General features: G+C 35.7%; 1 protein-coding gene across 2 annotated transcripts; it reads left to right on the plus strand.

The window, feature by feature from the left end:
* Nucleotides 1-5,297: 5,297 nt before the first annotated feature.
* On the plus strand, nucleotides 5,298-5,726 carry LOC122736747 (signal recognition particle 19 kDa protein-like). 2 transcript variants are annotated; one of them, XM_043979139.1, is made up of 2 exons: nucleotides 5,298-5,411; nucleotides 5,484-5,726. In XM_043979139.1, exons 1-2 carry the CDS (start codon nucleotides 5,298-5,300, stop codon nucleotides 5,724-5,726), a joined length of 357 nt encoding a protein of 118 aa, XP_043835074.1. The 2 variants fall into 2 exon arrangements, with proteins under 2 accessions (XP_043835074.1, XP_043835073.1); XM_043979138.1 differs by having other exon boundaries at nucleotides 5,298-5,726.
* The last annotated feature ends 6,753 nt before the right edge of the window (nucleotides 5,727-12,479 follow it).

Below are 12,479 nucleotides of genomic sequence, written 5' to 3' on the forward strand. Positions count from 1 at the left end.
TCAGAGAATAACTATTGGTTCCATTAATGACTCCTGTAAAATTGCTCTCTAAAACATAAACCTGGGAAAAGCCAAAATGATTTAATAGAGACAGTAACCCAGCCAAATTCTTCAAATGTTCCCCTTTAAACAATTTTGAAATAATATCTCAAATTAAATATCAGAGCAGTAGAGCCAAGAAAAGGTCAACCTAAAATAATGTAGAAAGTCACAAAAGAGATCTGTACCTCCAAGCTCTGGGCTTTGTAGACAGCCACAACATCAGCAGCAGGAGTAGCAGAAGGAGTTCTCAGCCAAAAGAGACTAAGGGGGTTGAATAAGAAAGTGAATATACAGGGTCCTTTGCTAGTACTGGGTGCAACTGGTGTTGATTGGCAATTCTATTGCCTATATTGGGTCATAATTCCAGGGAAAAAAGGAGCACTTGTGGTCAGGTACAAGGGAGCAGTTCTAAGCAAAGAAAAGCACCACTGATAAAGTTTAAAAATGGCTAGGGGACCTAGTCACATATCCAGGGCCAAGAGGATCATTATCAATTGCAATTGGATGGGAAGTGAGGTGCTTCCTTGGTAAATACTGGAACACAGACCAAAAAAGCAGTGACCACTTTTCTCCCTATAACATATCACCTTGGAAGCATTGAAAACTTTCAGACCACCAGAACTAGCTGTGAAAACAGCAGTGTGAAAAGGCTTCAAGCTTAGAATAGCACTTCACTAACTCCATATGAGTAGAGATTAACTGTAACATTGAGTTCAAAGTCAAGAAATAAGCTAGAAAAATGAAGAAACAAGCAAAACATTTGACAATAAAATCATACTATAATCCAGAAAAAGACAACCACGTGTAAGTATCTACAATTAAACCCTCAAAGGAAAAAATAAAAGAAAGAAATGCTCATTGCCAACTAACTCAAAAGAATTCCTCGAAAAGTTAAAGAAAGAAATGAACCTAGTAGAGAAAAAATGGGAAAAGTAATGAGACCAATGAAAAAAAAATTGTGAAAAAAGAATTAACAGCTTGGTAAAAGAGTCAGAAAAATTCATTAAAGAAACGAGCTCCTTCAAAAGAAGAATATGCCAAATGAAAAAAAAAAGTTACAAAAGCTAGTTGAAAAATAATAATTTCTCAAAAATGAAAATCAGGCAATTACTGGACAATGATTCCAGGATACATCAGAAAAATATTAAAATTAAATCAAAGGAATGAAAAATAGGAAACAACATGAAATATCTCATCAAAACTTCAACTGTCCTCAAAAATAGTTTGAGAAGAAATCATTTAAGAATTATTGGACTCCCTAAAACCATGATAAAAATAAGAGCTTGAACATCATATTTCAAGAAATTATAAAGGCAAACTGTCCCAATATTATAGATCCAGAAGGTAACATAGACATTTTTAAAATCCACCAATCACCTTTTGAAAGAAATTCCAAACTATATCCAAAGGGCTAGTGACACCACAGTCTGTATCCCAAAGAGATCATAGAAAAGGGAAAAGGACCCACATGTACAAAATTATTTATAGCAGTTCTCTTTGTTGTGGCAAAGAATTGTTAATTTGAGGAATGCCCATCAATTGGGGAATGGCTGAACAAGTTGTGCTATATGAATGTAATGGAATACTATTGTCTTGTAAATAAGGATCAGGCAGATTTCAGAAAAATCTGGAAATACTTAAGTGGACCAATGCTGAGTGAGATGAGCAGAACCAAGAGAACATTGTACACAGTAACAGCAACATTATGTGATGATCAACTGTGATGGACTTGGCTCTTCTCAGCATTTAATGATCCATGACAATTAAAAAAACCTCAAGATGGAAAATGTCCTCCACATTCAGAAAAAAGAGTCCTGTGGATTCTAAATGCAGATTGAACCATAATGTTTCTAATTTTTGGTTGTTTTTTTTCTCTTTTTTGAGGTTTTTCCCCATGTTCTGAGTCATCTTTCATGATATAACTAATGCAGAAATATGTTTAATGTAATTGTACATATATAACCTATATCAGATTGCTTTCTATCTTGGGGAAGGGGATGGGAAGGGAGGAAAAGAGAAAAATTTGGAACTAAAATTTTATTAAAACAAATGTTGAAAACTTTATGTAAAATTGGAAAATAATAAAAAAAACTTTTATGAAAAAATAGAAAGATATTCCAACATGAAAACTCTCAGGAAAATTATAGCTACATTCCAGCACTCTCAGGACAAGGAGAAAAATTTACAAATAGTCAAGAAAAAAAATATAGTGGAGTAACAGGATAACACAAGATTCAGCAGCTTCCACCTTAAAGGAGAGAGGGGTTTGGAATATGATATTCCTGAAGGCAAAGGAGCTAGGATTACAACCAAGAATAATTTACCTAGCAAAAATGAGTATATTTCATCTGGGGAAGAATGGATATTTAATGAAATGGAGGACTTTCAAACATTCTTGATGAAAAGACCAGAGGTGAATAAAAAATTTGACATTCAAACACAAGACTAAAGAGAAACATAAGAAGATTAATATGAAAGAGAAATCACAAGGGATTCAATAATGTTAAACTACTTATATTCCTATACAGGAAGATGATACATGTAACTCAGATCTTAATCATTATTAGGTTAGAAGATTACATAAAAGAGGGTGCGAGTATGAGTTGCTTATATTGGGATGATTTAAAAAAGGGGGGTTAGAAACTCACTGTGACAATAGGGAAGGGAGAAGAAAAAAATTGGTTAGATTATCTCACATTAAAAGCCACAAAAGAAAGAGCTTTTACAGTGGATAAGGGAAATTGGGGTGGTAATAATGTGACAAAATAATGGGTTTTGGGATGCCCAGAGACCTCCCCACCCCCCAGTGGATTATATTAAGATTGATTGGATTGACTTTGCTGATTGACTCACTTACAATTAACTTGATTGGAACCACACCCACCTCAAGGCCGGGCCCTCAGGTAGTATGTTCTCTGAACTCTGACCTCAGCACATTCTACTCATGGACAACCCTCAAGTCCACTAAACCAATAGGTTTGAAGGATGCTAGCCAATTAGCTTTGAGCAGTGTGGAAGGGCCACCTCTCCTCTGGACCAGGAGGAAAATTCCACACTCAGACACGCTCTCAGATGGGCTCATGGTAGGGGACTCAGAGAAGGAAGGAGGCAAGGCTGAGCTCTTATCTCTCCTCTAGGCTAGGTAGGCTTTCTTAACTTTCTGAGCCAAGTGTTCTCTCTTTACTCATATTTGGTATGCTTTAATAAATGCTTAATGCCCAAAGCTGGTGCTAAAACTTTTCATTTATAAGTAGCAAATATATTAGAAAACCCAGCTAATTTTCCCTAAACTTGGGACAGAAGGCAAACACATTTAATTTTTCTTGCCACAATAAGTGATGTTTGAATTTTACTCTCATCATACCTGCTTGAAAGGGGAACTATATGTAGGTAGGTAGATAGATAGATGGGTAAATGACAGTTAACAATAGATACATGCATGCATGCATACATACATACATGTGTATGGGGTATATAAGTCTATCTTAACTTAGGAAAAAACGGAAAAAGGATAAGAAAAATGGGGGTGGTCGATAAAAGAGAAAGCAGATTAAGGGAGTCAGTGGTCAAAAGCAAAACAGACTTGAGGAAGAAAAGGATGAAAAGGGAAAGAGAAGGATAAACAGAAAAAAGGATAGAAGGAAATACAGTGTAGGCAGTAAAATTAGCCTCAGGCTTCCCAAGTGGAGCTGCCCCTCCCCCTCCACTTCAGCTGCAGGGGGCCACTGAGCTGGGCTAAACTGCACGGATGAAAAATGCTGGGCAAGTCACAGTTTGGCCTGTGCACACAGTGGAGGGGTGCCCGAAAAACAGGAGATACACCAGGGTTTACTTCACCCAACCCCCAGCTCAGTGGGGGCAGCATGGGGCTAGGCTGGCCCTGGGGGTGATGAGCCCAGGTTTCATCTGAGAGAGAAAGTTAATAAAAAGAGACATTAGAGACACTGAAGGGGGCAGACAGACAGAGGAAGGAAAGTGCAGAGTTAAGGACTTTTCAGGGTTCTTCATGACAGTACAGAAAGGGGGGTTTGCTAAGGAGATGGTGGCTACAGTAAAGAAAGGGGAAGCGTTAGAAGAAGGTCAGTTGAGAGGGAGGACGCCGGAGGACTAAGAGAAATAGGAGGTCAGTGAGAGAAGAGATACTGGGGGTTCGCAACAGGACACAGTAAGGGGCTTTTCAAGTGTTTGTCACTACAGCTGAAAGAGACTGAGAAAGAGCTATTGAAAAGGTAAAGAGATGCCAGAGGAGTGAGAACACTAAGAGGCTTTCAGGATGGTTGACAAAGTGTAGAAGGCTTAGAGTTAGAAGAAAGGAGCGGAGCAGTGAAAGCGAGACAGGGGAGCTGGAGTGAAGGAAAAAAAGGTCATATAACTTTGCATTTTTTACCCTTATCTCTTACATTTATTTTTATAAATAAATTCTGCTCTGATTATTTAATTAAGAAGCTTCTTAATCATTTACTTATCAATTTGGGGAGGAGCAGTGTGGGGGGAATTTTTAAAAGGCCCTAACAGATTGGCTTAAGAAATTAATAGCAGTCAAATAGTCAGCCAGTCAAAAGTCAACAGATTAGACCTCAGTTAGTAATAATATTTCTAACATTTGAATGGCGATCGCTATAAGACTTATGTCCCAATTAAAATTTTTCTAAAATTATAATTTTTTTGTATAGATAAAATTTTTCATATAAGTATAGTTATAAATTTTTCAAAATATATATAGTTAATATTTTTTACAACAGTTAGTAATAATAAATGGGAATATGAATAAGATGAACTCACCCATAATACAGAAGTTGATAGCAGAATGGATTAGAAATCAGAATCCAACATTATGTTGTCTATAAATGACACACTTGAAACAGAAAGACACAATTATACACTTAAAATAAGGGTTGTATCAAAATCTATTGTACTTCAAGTTAAGAAAAAAAAAGGTCTAGGAATCATGATCTCAGACAAAACAATAACAGAAATAAAACTAAAAGAGATGATCAGAAAACCTACATTTTGCTAATAGGTACCATAAAATAATATCAACATTTTAAAAGCATGTTTCTCTGATAATGGCCTCATTCTTCAAATATATAAGGAATTGAGTTAAATATATAGAAATAAGGACCATTCCTTAATCTGTAAATATACAAAGGATATTAAAAAGTAGTATTCAAGGGACAACTGTGAGCCCACCATCAGCTCTGGGTAACTGTGATTTTCTCACTACCTGGACTCTAAGAACGTGAGTCCCTCGGGAGATGGCATATGCCGATCAGTCTCCGGCAGACAAGGACAGGTTCATCTGCATTTATCCGGCATATTTAAATAACAAGAAGATGATTACAGAAGGAAGTCAGATCCCAATTGACAAAGCTGTTGAGATTCCTACAGCTACAGAGATCCAAGATGTATGCCTTGCAGTTGGACTTAATGTGCACATTGAGAAAAATAAAATGTACTCCAGAGAGTGGAACTGTGATTTACAATATAGGGGCAAAGTACGGGTTCAGCTAAAACAGGAAGATGGCAGCTTATGTCTTATACACTTCCCGTCACGTAAGTCAGTAATGTTGTATGCAGCTGAAATGATACCCAAACTAAAAACAAGGACACAAAAAACAGGAGGTGGTGACCAAAGTCTTCAACAAGGAGAGGGAGGTAAAAAAGGAAAAGGGAAAAAGAAGTGAGCCAGTATCACCTGATTGCTGCATATGTCAGTCCTACAAAAGAGAAGAATGAACATTGATGATTTGCTCCTGAAGTGAATGATGAAAAAGGAAACTGAAGAAGTTGTATGATTTGTTACCTTCACTTAACTGGAACATGTATGTTTGTGCCTCTCAACTTCAACAGAACAGTCAACCAACTTGAGTTCAAGAAATAAAAAAATTGGCATGGGAAAGTGTCAACTAGTCTTTATATAGCACAAAGCCAGCAGAAGTCTTCTGCAGAACAGCACTGAGTTGTTGGAGGACTATGTATGTATTGTTATAAATTTAAAAGTCATTACTCAGTGGACTACACAACTTTTAAGTCATTTGCTTTTCTGTGTTGTTTGTCACACTATATGTGTCTTAGGTTAGGAAAAAAGTTACCTTTTTTGAATATATTCTGTTTGAATTAAACAGATTCATCCACCTTTAATTTACAGTCTGCTCAACTTTTATTAATGTTTAAGTTCATGCAATAAAGGATTTGAAATTGAAAAAAAAAGTAGTATTCAGAAGAATAATTTAAGCTATCTATAGTCACTTGAAAAAAATACTCTAAATCACTAATCATTCAAGAAATGGAAACTAAAACAACTACACAATTCTGCTTCATACCTAACAGAAATGACAAACACTGCAGAAGATGAGGTAACACTTATGAACTATTGATGGAGTTATGTATTGGTCCAATAACTTTTGAACAAAGATCTATAAATCTTTGCATACCCTTTTACCTAGCAATATCACTAAAAGGTCTATATCCCAAATATATCAAAGATTAAAAGGACCTATATGTACAATCATATTTTAGTAGCATTTTTTTTGTGGGGATAAATGAGTTAGAAATAAAGAATATGCTCATCAGTTCTAGAATGGCTAAACAAGTTTGTGATCAAGATAGTGATGGTGTACCATTGTGCTATGAGAACTAATGAGGGCATAGTTTTAGGGAAAAAAGGGATGACTGTGAACCGATGCAAAGTGAAGTAAGCAGAATCAGGAGATCATTGTACACAGTAGCAATAGTATTACAACAATTATCAACTGTGAAAGGCTAACATACTCTGATCAATGCAAAGATCCAAGATAATTCTAAAGCATTTATTATGAGAGAGGTTATCCACCTCCAGAGAGATTCACATTGCAGATTAAATAATTTAATAATTTTCTTCCTCCTTGTTTTTCTTGCTTTTTTGTGTTTTGGCTATAATGGAAATAAGTTTGCATAATTTCACATGTATGAATCATAGCTTTTTGCTTGCCCACCCATTGAGCAAGACAAGGATGGAAGGTAGGGAGAAAATCTGGGACTCAGAATTAAAAAAATATAAAAAAGAATGTCAATAACAAATAAACAATACATTTAAAACATCATAAAGATATTTCTCCAGAAGAAATGCCACACAATCATGCTAGAAAGCATGAGAGCTAGCATTTAGCCCTGTTTCACTCCATTGGTGACTTGGAAAATGTGAGAGCATTGTCCAAATGAGCATTATCAAGGACCTGAGGAAGCATTCCATTGTGAAATTGGCATACAATACTGATGAACTTCCCTGGGAAACCCAATTTTGAAATAATTTTCCATAGGCCCTCATGACTGACTATCAAAGGACTTGGTCGGGTCTATAAACTTTGTGTATAGACCTCTGTTCTCCTCTTGGCATTTATCATGGAGTTGTCAGGGAGCAAACATCATATTAATAATTCCTCAAAGCTTTCTGAAGTCACACTGGCTCTCAGGCAGAAGATAATCTTCCAGATGAAGGGCCAGTTTATTTAGGAAGACTCTGTCAAGAATCTTGCAAGCTATGACTAAGACAGAGTGACATCCTCTCCCACCAAACCCCTCTGCCCTCCATGATTGTGAGAAGAAAATCTATTTCCTTTACCTTTATAGAGATGGACAATGGAGATGTCCTTGAATTCATAGGGCATAACTTTCTCTTTTTGCATAACCTGGAAAATTTTAGTAAGCTTTTGTATGATCAATCACCCCTCACCTTGTAAATCTTAGCTGGAATAGAATCAGCACCAGGTACTTTGGTACAGGTGAAGAACCTCATGGCATTCAAAATCTCTTCTTCAGTTAGAAATTGGGCTAAAAATTGATTGACTTCAACTTGACAACTTTGTCAATGACTTCATTGTTGATTGATGAAAATCTCTTGATAACACTATGGAAGTATTCAGATCACTCTGTTATCATTAATCAATGTGGCTCCATGGGCACTGAGTAGTTGAGATAGACCATATATCTTTGGCCAATACGTAGTTTTCAGGGCATCATAAAAGCACTTTGGATTGTTACTGTCAGCATAAAACTGAATTTCATCTGCCTTTTAATGAACCAAGAATGCAAAATTTTTCTAAGCTTTGCTTGTACTTTACTTTTGAGAGAGTTAAATTCTGCCTTCTTAGAGGTGGATGAACTATCCTGCTAAAATACCCTTTAGCATTTTCATTTTTCATTTAGAAGCTTCTGAATATCCCCATCCTTTTCTTCAAACCAGTCTTGATGTTTGCAAAATTTTGGCCCAGAAGAGTAAATGCAGTTCTGTACGCCAAATTTCTGAAAGTTTCCCATTTCACTTCTGCTCCAGGATTGCCAAAGAATGTTGACTCAGCTCTCCTTCAAAGATAGCAACCAACTCTTCCCTCTCAGAGAAGTGCTCTAACCATTCACATGCCTTCTAGAAGCCATCTTGCCTCAGGGTCATGGCTTTTGTTGAATGAATTCTGATTTCATTAAACTCAGGTGTCCACAAAGTCCAGAAACAATATGGAATGCTCCTGTGACTGTGTTTGTGGATAGTAGTAGCAGGCAGACTAAGGAGGTATGAACCAGCATAACTCAGTAACAGAACATGATAGAGCTCCTGTGAATATCAATAGTAAGATCAGGCTCATGAATAGCTGCTGTACTTGCAGATAAAGAAATAAAGAGACCTAGACTAAAAAGGGGTGAAGGGTAGAAGCTATATCATGAAGCAGTATACAATCTATTTTATGTGGTATGGCTCTCTGGGAGGGGGATGAATTCAAGGAGCAATTTAGGCCATAAAAAATATGTCTATACATATATGTTATTCCTTTGATATATCCCTAATACAAAGACACACACACAGACACAATGCACTTATACATTATGATAAATTCTCTACTTAATTTTCTCCTAACACCCCATCTACTATGTTTAGTAATTATAATTTTCAAGAGTTTAGATGTTCTCAATGTGATTACAGAATGGGTTAACATTTCTATTTACCACCCCTCAATCACTCCTTGTTTCACACACATACCCTACTATTGTGCAAACTATTTGGTGACACATTTGTTTGGGTCATTCAGGAGAAGGTTGAAAAGGCAAATGGCAAGAGAAGGGTACACTGGGCTTGGAATAATCATAAATCATGGGATATTTCAATCTAAACTATTTTCTTTGTCTTTTTTACCATCTTGATTTTTAATGACTTCCATTTTCTAGGAATGTATGACTTCTACTTAACTTTACACTTGCAAGCATGAGAAACTTCTCAAATCCTTGTCTTCACAATTCAATATAAACTGAGAGAGAGAATGTATACAAAGTTTGAATTTATCCATGCTGCTTTAAATATACCTAGTTCTAGTTTTTCATTTCTACTTACTAGCTATATGACTTTGAGAAAGTTGCTTTCTCTCTCTGAAAAACCAAATTACCTCACCTATAAAATGATACAGTTGAAGGAAATGGCTTGGGAAATCCATTCGAAATTTTAATCTTTGATCCTTTTCAAAGATGCAGTTTAGAATGATGGATGGAGCTGGAGCATTGGCTTTGGAGTGTAGGACACAAGTATTTGGGTTTCAGACATGGCCCAGAAACTAACTAGTTGTAACCTAGGAAAGTCATTAACATTTTTCTGATCCCCAGTTAATTCATATTTAAAAGGGACACAATATTATTACTAATCATTGCAAGGTTGTTGCTAGGATCAAATGAAGTAATTTAGGGCTACTATGTAAATGTGTGCTAATGTATACAAAAGTAGGCAGTGAGAAGAATTTATTTTTTGCCTTATGCTATTTTTTCAAAATCTTCAAAATGTACTCAACCAGAACACAATAATTTTTAATTATCAACTCATAGAATCGTTGAAATTTAGTCTTACTCATTTATTATTACTTACATGGCTAAAGGCTTGCATATCAGGATAAGTATGTATCTAGATTCTCACAAAGCTGTTTTGCATACCCTATTATTGTTTTTTATAGTCCCAATATAATCATAATTAGTTAAGAAAGCCTAGCAACACTTTAAAAATAATTGTGCAGGAATTAATGCCTAAATAGAACAATTAACTTTTCATTAGCATTTGAGATAATAAACATTTAACGAGACTTTATAACATTCTTAGATTATATCCGATCTTCAATTGCTCTTTTTATATCCACTTTTATTTTGTTTGAATATTTGCCTTTGGTGAGCCAAGAATTAACTGTAACACATTTCTTCCAGGGGCTGAAGCTTTCTTCATTTGGACAGCGTGGAATATTCAAGTCACTGTAACCTTGAATAAAACACTGAAATGATGACATAAGCAAGAAGGATTTGTTTCTGTAAGGAGATAAAAGTAACTACTCTTTGGGGCAAATAAGCTAATTCTATAAGAGTTTTACCCAGTAATGGCACTTCAATCTTTAAATCAGACTTAATTGTATTACCCAAGATACTTAGGACAACATGCTACAGGAATCACTTTATATTTCTAAAAAGTCAGTCCTGAATTATTTAGCTCTCATTCACTTTGACCAGAGGGAAGTATATGTGATTAAATAAAGTCAGAATGGACTCTATATTTATCACATTCATATTCTATTCTCATGAGGGCTCGTGTCTCTCCTAGGCCATGAATCTGGAACATAGTAGAGGCAACACACTTTGATTTATTTTTCTTTTCATGAGTCACTTAACTTTCCTATGGGGTAGGGGCTGGTTATGGTTATCGTCAGAAGTTCAAGACCACTATATCATAATATAACCATGCTCCCACCAGAGGAAGGGAAATAAAATATAATGATATTAAAAAGGTAAGGTGAAGAAAAGTTGTGAAGAACTTTCAAAGCCAAATAGTTTGTATTTTATCCGCACGGTAATATAGTGTTATTAGAGTTCATTGAGTATGGGAATGACATGGTCAGATCTGCCCTTAAGGAAAGATACTTTGGTGTGTTTGGGGCTGATCAGAATCAAAGAAAGAAGACCAATTAAATATGTCAATGCAATATTTCAGGCCAGAAATGATTAGAACCTGAACTAAGGTATTGGTACTATTAGTAGAAAGACATTTTTTGGATGTGAGGGATAATGTAAAAAGAAGAAAACGTATGATTTGGCAATAAGTTATGTATTTTGGAAAGGTCATGAAACTGAGAAACCAAAAGAATTGTGGCGTGTGTGTGTGTGTGTGTGTTGGGGAAGGAAAGAAAGATAACTAGTCCATTTGGGGGCATTTTTAGTTTGACATGTTTCCAAGATCTACATTTTGAAATGTCAAAGGCAATGTGAGATTGAAGCTCATCAGAGAAATGAAAACTTGATAATAGTTTAATGAATCATCTGTATAGAGATAATAATTAAACTCATGGGATGTAGGGAGAGACACAGAGAAAAACACAGGAAGAAACAGTGAGATATACAGACAAATAGAAAGAGAGATGAAGAAAAAGACAGGAAAGAAGAAAGAGGAAGGCCCAAGACATAGTCTTGGGGAACATTCATAGCTAGGGGGTCATGATAGGCAGGATAATCAAACAAATGAGACTGAGGGATAGTCAGAAAATTAAAAGTAGAGAGCATAGGAGAGGGTTATCTAAAACACACACACACACACACACACATACACACAAAAACAGGAGAGATTATCCAAGAGAGAGAATGGTCAATAGATTTTCAGAAATATGGGAATTATAAAAGAGCATCAAGGGGCGGCTAGGTGGCGCAGTGGATAAAGAACCGGCCCTGGAGTCAGGAGTACCTGAGTTCAAATCCGGCCTCAGACACTTAACACTTACTAGCTGTGTGACCCTGGGCAAGTCACTTAACCCCAATTGCCTCACTAAAAAAAAAAAAAAAAAAAGAGCATCAAATTTGCTAACTGATGAATCCCTGGCAACTTTGCAGAAAACAGTTTCAATTAAGTGATGAAGTCACCTAGCAATCCCATTTTCAGAGAAGTCCAAACTCTGCCTATCCACTAGAAAGCAGCACTACTTTTACAGTTCAGTTCAGATTTTCCATGATTTTACAGAGGACTTATCTGGTGAGGTCTTTTAAATATCATATCATATCAAATCATATCACATATCATATATTTTATCATAATGCAATGTATCCTATCATATCACACAATGAAAATCATATTTTCTCCTGATAATAAAAATGAGATTAAACTCTAAGATTATAGTAATTGCTATGGTTAGAAACTAATATTGGTTTTAAGGGCTTGAGTTTTTGTAGTTTACCACTCTATCCTGAAAATCTTCAGGAAATTATGATATTCTTGATATGTTATAGATCCTGTGGCATATTTGGTTTACATGATAATTACAATGAGTACAATCATGTGGACAAATATATAACTACAGTAATGAGAATCAACATGTTATGAAATGGAAAAAATAGTTCTTTCATAAAATCTGATACATATCTAGAAATGTTATGAAATCATTCATATAGATCCATTA

This window comes from Dromiciops gliroides, chromosome 1 (genome assembly GCF_019393635.1).
Source record: "Dromiciops gliroides isolate mDroGli1 chromosome 1, mDroGli1.pri, whole genome shotgun sequence".
Lineage (NCBI taxonomy): Eukaryota > Metazoa > Chordata > Mammalia > Microbiotheria > Microbiotheriidae > Dromiciops > Dromiciops gliroides.